General features: G+C 39.0%; 2 protein-coding genes across 2 annotated transcripts in view; one reads left to right on the forward strand and one right to left on the reverse strand.

The window, feature by feature from the left end:
* Positions 1 to 2,745: 2,745 nt before the first annotated feature.
* On the forward strand, positions 2,746 to 9,283 carry LOC134656973 (large ribosomal subunit protein P2). The gene is made up of 5 exons (XM_063512538.1): positions 2,746 to 2,838; positions 3,975 to 4,147; positions 5,518 to 5,607; positions 6,997 to 7,080; positions 9,202 to 9,283. The coding sequence occupies exons 2-4, from the start codon at positions 3,976 to 3,978 to the stop codon at positions 7,065 to 7,067; spliced, it is 333 nt and encodes a 110-aa protein (XP_063368608.1). The 5' UTR covers positions 2,746 to 2,838; position 3,975; the 3' UTR covers positions 7,068 to 7,080; positions 9,202 to 9,283.
* Positions 9,284 to 13,459: 4,176 nt separating this feature from the next.
* Positions 13,460 to 13,593, reverse strand: part of LOC134656868 (zinc finger BED domain-containing protein 4-like) — a 188,667-nt gene continuing 188,533 nt past the window's right edge. Inside the window, exon 2 of the mRNA XM_063512402.1 lies at positions 13,460 to 13,485. The gene's annotated coding sequence lies outside the window, so the exon portion shown is untranslated. The remainder of the gene's footprint in view (positions 13,486 to 13,593) is intronic.

Raw genomic sequence — 13,593 nt, forward strand, 5'->3', positions numbered from 1 at the left:
TTGAGAGCTGTGAGCGAAATTACAGTAGACTTGCCTTGGAGCTTATTTGTATATCAAGTTCAACATCACTTTTATTGATAATAAGGAGTAAATGAAGTGATAGTAGGCTGAAATTGGCCTGCTAACCAAACTGCGTTATTCATATACGTCTGCTAAGTTAGCTGATGATCGTCGTTTGTCCCTCTCTATGGCATAACGACAGATAGGGACAAACGACGATCATCAAATGATTAAGTTAGCAGCCGTTTATGAATAACGCCAAAAATCATTAAGTGGGATTATAGGTCTAATACTATGCTTAGTGCACTACAGAATATTGTGAATTTTGGGGAAAAATGTCAAAAACTGTCAAAGTGGATGATTTACCGGAAAACACTAATGCTCGGCTACTGAAATTATTCAAAGGTAACATCTGATTTGGTTTGTTTTTGTTTGATATCTTACAGTTAGTATTTTCATTTTGAGATTTAATCGTGTGTCGATAGATGGCAGTAAATTTTTACTATGACAGGACCCCTGTATACTATCTATTCTCTTTGCCTCCAAAGGTAAAACCCCCACATAAAGGTAACTATGGTGTAATCTAGCCCTTTTAATTTCCAGGCAAACCTAACGGGTTCCGTAGATTTGGAGAGGATGGTGTGGTGCTGCCGAAGAGTTACGAAGACCATGCTGCATGATGCCGTCCGCGCCATGGAAGTCAGGCCTGATGATGTGTGGCTGCTCACATACCCTAGATCTGGTAAATATATTACTTTTTTTTAAACCAGCGGCATGTTTAACCAGCAATATCTTTTATAAGTATAGTTTGTCAAAGGACTGTCTCATTTCAAATATAGTTAGAGAGAATCATACTATCTTTGTCTTACACTACCAGGGGTACCAGCACCCAAAATAAATGGATGTTGTAAAGTTCTTTTTGGTCTTATTTACTGACAAATTTAGTTTGACCAAGTATATCTTGCATTACTTAGTGCGGCCGGCCACTCCAAGGGACGCATTTATGCGTTAGAGGGAGCAAGTGATATTGGTATCTCATTCTACCGCATGGCTGCGTCCCTTGGAGTGGTCGGCGTTGGCCCATCGTGTAGAGAAGCCATTAGAGAGTGAGTCTTCTGTATAGTTTGTAGCTTTCTAATAGAGCCCGAAGGCTAATCCTATTGTCTATTGTTAAGTAAAACCGCTCGTGCCACGTGCCACAACCACCTGCATAAAAAATCGGTACTTCGGTTACTGAGTCCCGGCGAGTCGAACGCTACAGAACCAGTCTAAAATGTGTCAATCGAGATGCGTAATAAAGGCGCGTTATCGGAGAGCGCACCTACACTGGTTTTTTGAGCGTTGGACTAGCCCGCGCTCAGGTGCCAAATAGAATAATTGGGACCCTTTTTTGCTGGTAAGTAGCACGTGCGGTTTTACTGAACAATAGACAATAGGATAAGCCTTCGGGCTCTACTAGAAAGCTACAAACTATACTTAGTACTATTATTTATTCTGTGTCGGCGGTCGAATTCGGCGAGCCAAATTTGCGCCTTTGCGTCCGCACGTCTTGATTTGATCGGACAATTTCACAGCTTGTTGGCAGCGATTTTGATAGCCCATAGGTACTACTGTTCAAGTATTACGTCAAACTTCTATGAAATTATTATGTTTAAATAACACTTGCACTGTCTGGGCTATCAAAATCGCTGTTAGGCCACAAGATGGTAGATCCTCCAATGCGTACGGTCCCTAGACTTGTTTATATAAATGACCTTTACTTAACAAACAAATCTTAATCTTATAGGCATAGATTTAGGTATTTGTTTTCAAAGTTATACTTGGTCAACCAGATCTTGACAGTAGAAAAAGGCGGCAAATTTGAAAAATGTAGGCGCGAAGGAATATCGTCCCATAGAAAATTTGAATTTCGCGCTTTTTTTACTGACAAGATTTGGTTGACCATCTATAGCTGGTCAAGCAAATCTTGTCAGTAAAAAATGGCGCGAAATTTAAATTTTCTATGGCACGACATCCCTTCGCGCCTACATTTTTTAAATTTGCCGCCTTTTACTACTGACAAGATCTGCTTGACCAGCTATATATTTAAAAGTTCCCCAATTTTTTTTAAAGGTAAATCAGGTGGTTGGCGAGATTACTTCGACGAAGAAATGCAGCTGCAGGCTGAAACTTGGATCCAGCGCAATCTAGCAGGAACAGACATAACTTTTGCTTATTTCATTTTATAACCAATTATCCAATTTATATTATTTTGATAAAACTGGATATTGTGAACAAAAAAAAGTATTTTTATTTAAAATTGTTTTATTTGATTTTGTTGCTTAATGTTCTGCGTTGAATGGAACGCAAACATACAAGAAGTGTATTTTTCTTCCCAAAATGTTATAAAAATAAAAATACCATTAGATTTGTATTAGATACATATTAGATAGCATTTTACGTAAAATTATACATAACAATAAATAATGTTAAGATTTTTTTGTCAAGAATAAGTATTGTAAAGAAATTGGGGACTTTTAGTTATCCATTCCATAACTCTAAGAGCCCAAAGATGATAGAAAAAAATAGAGCACCTATTTTATTTTAATTTGCTGCGAATAAACTTGAGAGGAGAGTAATTAAAGCAATAAAAAATAATCGCATGTTCAAAATTCGTGGCCAAAACCATGTCAAAACACAGCCCGTGTTTTAGTCCGAAAAATACACCTTCTGTCAAACCGGCAAAACAAAACGCCACTCGGCCGAGTCGGCCGTCATCTTTCTTTCCTCTTGACATTTTGTTCAAGAAGAACGTATACCACTTCGGCTTAACACGTTTCGTGTCTTTACGACTTAAAAGTAAGTGTTTTTATCAAAATAATTGTGAATATAATATTTTTAGTGAGTGTTCTAATGGTGAAAATCGTTATTTGTACAAATATATAGAAATTGCGTTGGATGAATTAGGATCGTTCATGTGTGCGGCAAGTGAATCATGTACTTGGTGAACCAAATCCACGTTTTATTTGTTTAATATAAGTCCATATACATTTATTTCATTTGAATGTATTTTTAAACGCAACATTCACGAAATTATACACATAATTTAATATTGGCGGACATAACCTCCAAACTTCTCATATTTATTCAGTACCTACTTGGTCCGTTGAAGAAAATGTGGAAGTTCTCCAACAATTTCAAACAAAAAACCTAAGGATTTAGGAACCTTACCTATTCGTCTTTAAGTTTTGTCTTGTGCAGCAATTGTTCAGCTTTCTTTTAGTTTTATGACTTCTTGGTAAACAGTTTAAATATGAGTACAGTAATCCTTCATATAATTTAGCAGTGTCAGAAGAAAGATCTTGATTAAGTTTCCCTTATAGTAATAAGTATCACGGCAGCCCGTGCCTTAAGTACCAGTGAGGAAAACACCACATGGTGTTGTTTGATAATTTAGACATGAGATTTTTTGTACGTTATGGCGGCATTGATTGCATGTGCTTATTTTCTCTATGCAAATAAAATTAGATATTATTGAGTTGTGTCTGCTCATTAAATTACATGTATAGTTTTTGGCAACCTTTCACATGCCATATGTGACAAAGGAAGTACATTACTTTGTACATTATGTTGCCAAAAAATTTGTTCTAAAAGTATATTTTACATAATGCATCATCTTAAACTCTTGAGTCTGAGTGTTACAACAAAGATATTCTTGATAGACTTTTTTGTCTTCAGAACCACATTTATAGCAAGAAATAGAAAAATCCCATGGCCCTACCCATAGTAATAAATACTTAACTGTAATTTAAACCATTAAATTGGAACAACCTGCATTTTGTTTTGTTAGATTTTAAAAACGAAAAATTATTTAACCTTTTTCCTTCACTAATTTCAAATTCAACTGGTATTATTTTGTATGGTGGGCCTTCGCAGGATAAAAGTTACAGAGCTACAGTAGTAAACCAATGCTTATTATCATTCATAACTTCCAGAATGCGTTACGTGGCCGCGTATCTACTCGCTGAGCTGGGCGGCAAGGCCAACCCGGCCGCGTCGGACCTGGAGAAGATCCTGAGCTCCGTCGGCATCGAGGCTGACGCTGAGAAGCTGAAGAAGGTCATCGCTGAGCTGGCTGGCAAGAGCATCGAGGAGCTGATCGCTGCTGGTGAGTTTTTAATACTGGTCCATTGTGGTTGCAGTAGCGTAGCGTAGTGGGGGGGGGGTGGGGGCGGCCCGATTTAAAAAAAAAAAATTTGAATATCGATTTTAAAAAAAAAAAGTGCACCCCGTAGGAAAATTCTAATTATGTGGAAAAATCAAGAATAATTGGTTTTAAAATCATCTGTCAGGATATTACGGTTAACTTTTTATTTTCGGAGAAAACTCGTTTTTTCTGATACGCGCCATACAAAGATTTTGAAAAAAAATTATAATTAATTATTTTTCCAACCAAATTAGCTAAGATTAATTTTGGGACATAATAAAACCTAACAAAAGCTATTCCAATAAAAAAAAGTTCAAATTTAAGACTTCGGTTTCTATTTCTATGGAGGCCGATTTTCAGCCCACCGTGCGCCCCGAGCGGCACTTTTAGGGGGCAAATTTCCGAATAAATATCAATAATATCGTATAAATATTTGAACTATTTCAGTCGCACTTATTATATTGAAATACGAAGCTAGGGGGCGGCAAAATTTTCATCCGCCCCGAGTGGCCGAGACCCACGCTACGCCACTGTGTGGTTGTTATAACTGGCAGTATACATGAAATACTCAGATTGTACAGTCGCCATCATATATATGGGAGCGGCTAAGACACTAGATATCTGAACACGCCTCTATTGTCAGGGTGTTCGAGTGCGTGTTCAGATTTTGTGAACACCTTGGCCGCTTCGATATATCTGATGGGAATTGTACCAAGATGGCATCTCACAACCTCTTCTGGTTTGTCGTTCAGTTTCTACTGTATGATGAATTTAAAATGCGTCCTGACATTTTGGACCCCTTACGGCATTTCTAGACAATGGGTGATCTTTAACACATTCAGTGCTGAAAACCCGACTATCGGGTATTTTATGATTTCGTTCCCAGGCCGGACGACCCCATAGTCGGGATCGTGGTACTACAGCTTTATATGACGAAATTTTTGTGGCGCGGATGTATCGTTTGGCTGGGTGGCAATGAATGTGTTAAAAAAGCAAAAGCAAGCCAGACTGGTGGAATGCCTGACCATTGTCAACTGGTGGTGATTTGATATTTACGGCTTAGTTGTATTTTATAATTATTGATGTGTTTTTTTTTGCTGTATGTAAATTCCATATTGACGTGTAAAAGTGCCCTTGTGGCCTATTTGCTGAATAAATGTTGATATTTGATATATTTGATATCTGGATTGCCGTTTCAACATGATGATTGAATCCTATACCATCTTTCGACTGAAGAATCCTGATGTTCACACCATCACTGAAGGTCTATCCCTTATCGCAACCCCCACCCTGTACTTGTTGAGCACTACTAACCTGTGGTGGTGTGTCAGGCCGCGAGAAGCTGTCTTCGATGCCGTCGGGCGCCGCCGCGCCGGCCGCCGCCGCCGCCGCGCCCGCCGCCGCCGCAGCAGAGAAGAAGGGTATGTTCTTTATGCATTTTGTTTTTGAAAAAGTTCCATTAGTCATGTTTCTCCGGCAATTTAAACTCTTGTTTATGAACTCTGAGGAATAGGGATGATGGCACATGTTGAATTTTATAACAAAATCTGGTAAAATAGATAGCAAACGAGCAATTTATCACAATAATGTGGATATTAAAATAAAATATTGAAAAATTACAAAATTACAGGACCTGAAAATTTCAAAATTTAAGTCTTTTTTAACTTCCAAAAACGATAAAAGTAAGGGTACCATTCGATTCCTTACATTTCATCCAAAAAAATATTGTATAACAACTATATGCATAAACGCAATATTTCACCGACAAAAACGCAATTTTCTTGTTTCATACTACAAGATGGGCGATGACGTCACAGCCTCTGGTCGTTTTGTATAGGGCGTTTCGCGAGTGAAGTGCGACTGTCGGACTTTGACTACAATTTCTGACTTTTGTGTTACTTTAATGCAATGGGTCCCATATAGACATTTGATCCTCAAAACAAACCCGATCGATTGATACCATAAAAAAAATCATGTAGCCTATTTGTAAAAGAGGTCGATAGACGGACCGAGAACGCCTGGAAGAGCTATTGGTCCATGAAACACCTCATGAAGGGAGACCTACCTCTGTCTCTCAAACGTAGGCTCCTCAGTCCTCACCTATGGTGCTCAGACTTGGTCTTTGACGGAAGCTCAGAAGTCCAAACTCGGGGTTTGTCAGAGAGCTATGGAGCGCAGCATATTAGGTGTGAAACTAAGGGATCGCATCCGGAACACCACGCTGCGCTCTAAAACTCAAATAATAGATGTAGCTCGAAAAGCGGCCAAGTTAAAGTGGGACTGGGCTGGTCATGTCTGCCGCATGCCGAATGACTTATGGGCCAAGATAACCACAGAGTGGGTGCCCCGTGAGTCGAACCGGAGATCCGGCAGACCTCGTCGGCGATGGCGGGATAACTTAGACTCCTAATATAATGTAGCCTATTGTACCCTCTGACCCCTACTAAAGTTCGAAAATGCATGAGACCGTGTTTGGATTCGACTGTACTTAAAATTAAGCACGAGTATGCACATGCACTCATTTGTTTGGTCTGAATAGTTTAATAGTTCCATACGAGTCCAGTCTATAGAGACGAGACTTATTTTTTTTATCGGTTATCTGAATCGACACAGCAAAATTAAAATATAATTACAAGAAATGCCAGAACATAATATAAATAAGGTACCTAGGACTCCTAAATGATGATTTCAACCTAACGCCATCTTTCGACTGAAGAACATTGCTGTTACTCTCAAAACTGATACCACTACTTTACTACAACCTGTCTACAAGTGTTGTCTCTCTCTAACCAATGTGTTTCACCTTGCAGAAGAGAAGGAGACCAAGAAGGAGGAGTCCGAGTCTGAAGATGAGGACATGGGCTTCGGTCTCTTTGACTAAATGCATTTTGCAGGTGAGTGTTTTACTTTTAATTTTATTTTTACTTAAAGCCTAGATAACCTAGTAACGCGTAACTTAAAAATTTAGATCTGAAATATCCAATAACCCTAAAAATTTGCACCAGCACTGGTTTTTAGGGTTCCGTACCCAAAGGGTAAAACCGGGACCCTATTACTAAGACTCCGCTGTCCGTCCGTCCGTCCGTCCATCCGTCCGTCTGTCACCAGGCTGTATCTCATGAACCATGATAGCTAGACAGTTGAAATTTTCACAGATGATGTATTTTTGTTGCCGCTATAACAACAAATACTAAAAACAGAATAAAATAAAGATTTAAGTGGGGCTCCCATACAACAAACGTGATTTTTGACCGAAGTTAAGCAACGTCGGGCGGGGTCAGTACTTGGATGGGTGACCGTTTTTTTGCTTGTTTTGCTCTATTTTTTGTTGATGGTGCGGAACCCTCCGTGCGCGAGTCCGACTCGCACTTGGCCGGTTTTTACATCTGGCCTTGTCAAAAGGGTAAAATGGACCGTGTTGTTGTGGTTAGAGGCATGGTACTGTACGTCGCTCCGACGTGCGAGCGGGACGTCGAAATAATACGCGCATAGCTTGTCTCGCTCAAACTTCGGAGTGACGTGCGAATCGAACGCAGTGTGCCATGCCGCCCATGCCCCTTAGTTCAGTTTGATAATGATGTTTGCATGCAGATAGCACCGAAAATCAACTAGCAAGTTTTGTTATCAAGCTCAACCCTGGTTTGGAACAGGGATGTTGCGGATGCAGATTTTTTGACATCCGCGGATGCGGATGCGGATATTTAAAGGCTCACATCCGCGGATGCGGATGTGGATGCGGATGTCAAGATTAGGTACTTAGAAAACGTCAAATATTACATTTTTACTATTTTTTTATTAAAAAAAACGAAACGTTTAGTATTTGAGCAAGAATATAGGTGCGTTATATTTAATAAACAGTAACTTGGCCGACTTTTCTGGATTTAGACGATTTCGTTATAGGTAATGACGAAATTACCTAGCACTTACGCCGCCGCTAAGACTTTCCTGTACCGACTTGTTCAACATCCGCATCCGCATAAGCTCCGCATCGATTTTATGCGGATGCGGATGCAGATGTGGATGTTGAAAATCATGCGGAAGTTCCGCGGTTGCGGATGCGGATGTTCGCAACAACCCTGGTTTGGAACCCACACAATGGGGGTATTACTGCAATGTTCTACCGCCAGAGTGCAGCACTAGCGCCTATCGTAGACCATAGAGTATTGATCAGAGATGTGAAAAATACTTTATAAAAAGTATTTAAATACAAAATACAAATACTTCCTTGATATACTATTTCAAATGCAAAATACAAAATAGTTTTTGAATTTGTATTTAAAATACAAAATACGAAATAGGTATTTTCAAAATACTTTTTAAAAATACAAATACTTTGCGATAAAAGGTACTCTGAATAATGAATACCTAGTCTGAATTAAAAAGTATTACTCAAAATATCCGAATTGAAAAGACTCTCTTCATTCTTTGAAAACAGTGTGTCAATCAGTCCTCTAAGTGCAAATTTCTAGTTGTTTGCTCATATTAACCGGAAGGATGGATGGATGATGGTTTATAACGGACAATTTTTAAAAGCATTAATTTAGATTTGTAATGTTTTACAGCTAGTATAATGCCTCTCGTTAGTGTGATGAAAACGTCTCGTTTGTGCAGAAAAGTTTCATCAGGGCAGAAAAGTTTGTTCTCCTCTCGTAACTTGAAACCCTCGCAACACTCAAGATTCCACTTTTTAACCACTCGCTACGCTTGTGGTCATGTGCGACGTTACTAAACAGATTCAACAGTATGAGAGAGTTGCCAGGATTGTAACATCAGAAGAGATTGTAACTCCTACCTACATTACCTACTATAAAGTATTTTGTATTTTGAAAATAGAAAATAGGTCCCAAAAACTATTTCAAATAAAATACAAAATAGTTTTCTTCAAAAGGTATTTAAATACAAAATACAAAATAGGTATTTTGCATTTAGTATTTGCATTTTAAATACAAGTATTTCAAATAAGTCACATCTCTGGTATTGATAAGAGTTTAAGGTTGTTTTTTGTTTGTTTACAGATGCGGCACGCGGTCGTTATTCCAAGTATGGTGTAAGCGTAACTTGACTGCGAGTATGTTTCTATGAAATATATCTTGCAAATACACCTCTGTTTTATTTTGAACTTTTCTATAATGTTTGCGCCAGCATAGATTTTCCTGTCAATTCCTAAAATTCTCAAATTCGATTATTTGGAATTTCATGGCCTGGATGCCCTTTAAGCCAAATTCCATAGTACAAAACTGGAGACACGGGAAACCTATGCTGGCGCCATCTATGCAAACCTGTGGCAGTTGCCAACCCCATTCGCATGAGCAGGGATCGGAACCGGTTTTTTGCAAAAACTTAGAAGTAACCATATTTTTCGAATTATTTTATACTCGAAATGTAGGACTCAGTTGTGTTTTTAGGTTACGACTTCGTATTATTAGATTGCCCAATTAGAAATGAAGTAATTAGCAAAGAACGAAAAAATACCGTTTCCGTTCCCATACAAAAAATACCGGTATCCGATCCCTGCGCATGAGACTAAAATTAACCTTTTGGACGGTATTTCGCTTAACCTTTTCGACGCCGTGTCAAAAGCTGTCACGCTGACGCCACGTCACCGAAGTGTCAAAACTGAAATTGAACTTAATGCATATGCACGTAGGTCTATGTTGCTCTGTGGTCTGTGACCGATTAATCGGTATTTGGCGTTGAACCTGCGGTGCGGATATATCGGTCATTGGCGTCCAAAAGGATATAATTGTGACCACTGGTGAACAGCTGCCAGACTCCTCTAGCAATAAGGGGTTGTTCTTACAACGCGATTATCGTACACTCGCGCGAGTCGACCTATTCGAGTTCAATGTTTGATCGCGCAATAGCACGAGTCAGGGATCGGAACCGGTTTTTTGCAAAAACTTAGAAGTAACCATATTTTTCGAATTATTTTATACTCAAAATGTAGGACTCAGTTGTGTTTTTAGGTTACGACTTCGTATTATTAGATTGCCTAATTAGAAATGAAGTAATTAGCAAAGAACGAAAAAATACCGTTTCCGTTCCCATACAAAAAATACCGGTATCCGATCCCTGGCACGAGTAAAGTTCGCACGGACTTGCGATAATCGCGTTGTATTATTGCGCCTGTGATCATGGCGTGTGAGTGATGGGTTTTGTATTTAATTTTAAGCGCCTGGCATTCTAGAAATATGATAAATGAAAAACAAAAGGTTGATCAGTAAAATAACTTCATTTATTTACAAAATATCACAGCACACATGATTACAAAGAAATGGTACAAAACGGGCGCTAATGCTAACATTCCACACTACTACTTGTACTAGAGTTGGACCAATCCAAGTCTGCATCGACTCTGCAAGCGACACACTGGCTCAGGGGCCGATTTTTGAATTTCGACCGCTTGATTTCGTGTATTTACTTAAACTACACTCCACTACTATGCTTTTAAATTCTACTAATATAATTGAAAATGAGTGGTCTTCTACTAATATAATTGAAAACGAGTGGCCAATAAAAATAGATTCCCAATTCCTATCGCTCGTATTTCAAAAATTAGTTTCCGTTTTCCACCGATTTTCGAGTGACGAAATCGAGCGATCGATATTCAATAATCGCCCCCCAGTATAGACGTCAAAAATTCTATATGCAACACGTACAATAGTTACTACGCCGAACCCCTACCCCCCCCCCCCTTTGTTATTTTTGGTGAACTTAACGAAACCCCCTCCCCCCGCCATAAGATCACGTGATAATTATGATGCGGGCACTCTGACGCTAAACAAGTCTAATGTCGCTAAACAGGTATCGTAAAATCTGCTTATCACTTATATACTTATATGCCTAAAATAGAGCAGATTTATATTTGATCTGATAATTTTTTTTAGTAATATTGTTGTTTTATGTTTTCCCGCTTTGAAAAGAAATTACACGTGATATTTTCTCTGACCTCCCCCCCCTCCCCCATCGTGATAATTCGTGATATTTTCCTTACCCCCCCTAACGATCACATGATTTCTGGACGACCTCTAGTCGATGTCTAGCTTCTTGAAGGACCCCTCGATGCGTCCGCGGTGATGGTTTTTGGCTGACCGGGGCAGAGCGCCTCTGCCACAGAATAAATAATAGAACTAGGTACAGAAGATTCACTCTAACAAAACGCGTCTATTACGACAGATATGACCGCTAGGTGGCGCAAGCGCGAGCAGGCGTTCGTTCCGTAGCGGTGCGCGGCAACTAGGGTTGCCAGATGGTCGGGATTCGGCGGGATTCTCCCGATTTTTAGCATGTGTTCCAGATTCCCGACAAAGTGAAAATTGTCCCGAAAAACAGCTTCACGTTATAAACAATAATTTCAAGTTCCGAACTGTCGTCGAGCGAGCAAGCGACCCGCGTCGAGCCCGTCAGCGCGCGTGGCGAGAGTGGGCAGAGCAGCTGACGTAATGCCAATAATGTAAAATATCGTTGTTTTTAATAAAATTAATTTAGTTTGAATGGTTTGTTTTCCCGACTTAAAGCCCAAAATCCCGAAAAATTTATATTTTTTCCCGATAATAGCGCCTTTCGATCTGGCAACCCTAGCGGCAACTACTATGGCTAGACACCAAAATTGGTGTGGGCCGCATGTACTTGTAGCGACGCGACGAAATCGCGGAGTGAGCCACGCCTGCCTCGCCTCTGCCACGCGCCGCTTGTTGCTCCGTTCGAAGAAGTGTTTATTTACTAGTAGACGTCGATTACGACTAGAGTTAGACCAAGAAAAGTCTGCAGCGATTTTGATAGCCAACGCAGTGCAAGTGTTATTTGGGTGGATAGTCAGGTAGGGGAGAGGGGGGCAGCTATCACTGGAGGCAGCTTAGAACAACTGCGATTAAACATTTATTTTTGATGCGATAATGATCCAAATCCATATTTAGGGCTTGCAACATCGACCCACACAACTGTCACCTGACAGATTTGACGTTTGACAGAACATGAACGAACAAGTAGCTTATTTTGTTTTCGATGCTACCCTTTAGCGGTATTTGTGCAGATTTGTAAGGTTTCTAAGGCTGTATTTGAAGGAAGTGGTAAGTGAAACTTAATTTATTCGATAGAACAATCTATTATGTTTAGTGACGAAGGATCAATAATCAGAATTTATAATGTTTCTGGAAAATAACGACGGTTATTTTTTTAAATAGGGGTTGGGGTAGTTTTGAAAAAAAAAATAGGAGGCAGTTTTGATTAGCAGTCTGTTCAAAACTACCCCAGCCATAAGAAATGTTCATATCTGCCCCGATATTAACTGACATGTAGGTACCTAAATTGAAACAGTACCTAATAATATTTTAGAAAAGCCTAATAATGCATTTACCAAAATTCCATGAACTACCTAAGTGCAGTGCTTATTACGTTTAGTCTATGTTTAGTATAATCTTTATTAAAATTCTGTATTTACAATATTACAAAATATAAAATTAGTGTAATATAAATAATAATAAAATTGCAATTTATTGATTTAACCAAAAAATATATACTCATATAATCCGCTGTTAAAACATTATTGTGGTAGTTTTGAACAATGGTGTGTGCAAAACTGCCTCAAGGGGGCAGCTTTAGTAAGATTTCAATACTTTTCAAAGGTACCCCCCCTGAGGCACCTTTGAACACCCCAAAAAACATTAATGTACAAAACTACCCCAACTTTGTTTTAACTGCAAATTACTTATACGATTAAAATGTTAACACGATTATTTTTAATGACAGACTACTAAGTACAGATAAAATAAACACGGATATCTCGATATTGTTGCCTTTACAGCCCATATTTCAAATCTGCCCCATGTAAGTTCAAAGCCACCCCCTCTTGGGGCAGTATCGAACATTATTCCTTGAGTTGCAAAAATCTAATTTGTACTTTTATCTTTAGCTTTATATATGTGGGAATGCAGTAATTACATAGGTTAATAATGTAGGTTGTTGTGTAGAGACTTAAAACTGGTTTCTGTAGGTAATATTTTGAACTATGACCATTAATGTAAAAAGTGTACTAGGCTGCCCCCCTCTCCCCTACACCACCTTCTTCTGACACGCTTGGTAGACGACCCTCAATGGAAAGGGTTTATAAGTATCACCAAAAAGTGTGTTTGGTGAATTTAATTATGCATAAAAATCAGGTTTTAAAGAGTGACCTAGGAGAACGTAACCATGGCAAGTGACAAGAAAAAGTTGATTCACCCATTTACACGTCATAAATTCATAGAAGTTTGACGTTTAAATGACACTTGCATTGTGTGGGCTATCAAAATCGCTGCAGACTTTTCTCGGTCTGACTCTGAATAGAATAGAATACTTTATTGCATCTCACATTACAAACATGGATGGAATCGAACATAAAGGTATACATGTGACACCCTGCAAGGGCA

This window comes from Cydia amplana, chromosome 19, assembly GCF_948474715.1.
Source record: "Cydia amplana chromosome 19, ilCydAmpl1.1, whole genome shotgun sequence".
NCBI classification, from domain to species: Eukaryota; Metazoa; Arthropoda; class Insecta; order Lepidoptera; family Tortricidae; genus Cydia; species Cydia amplana.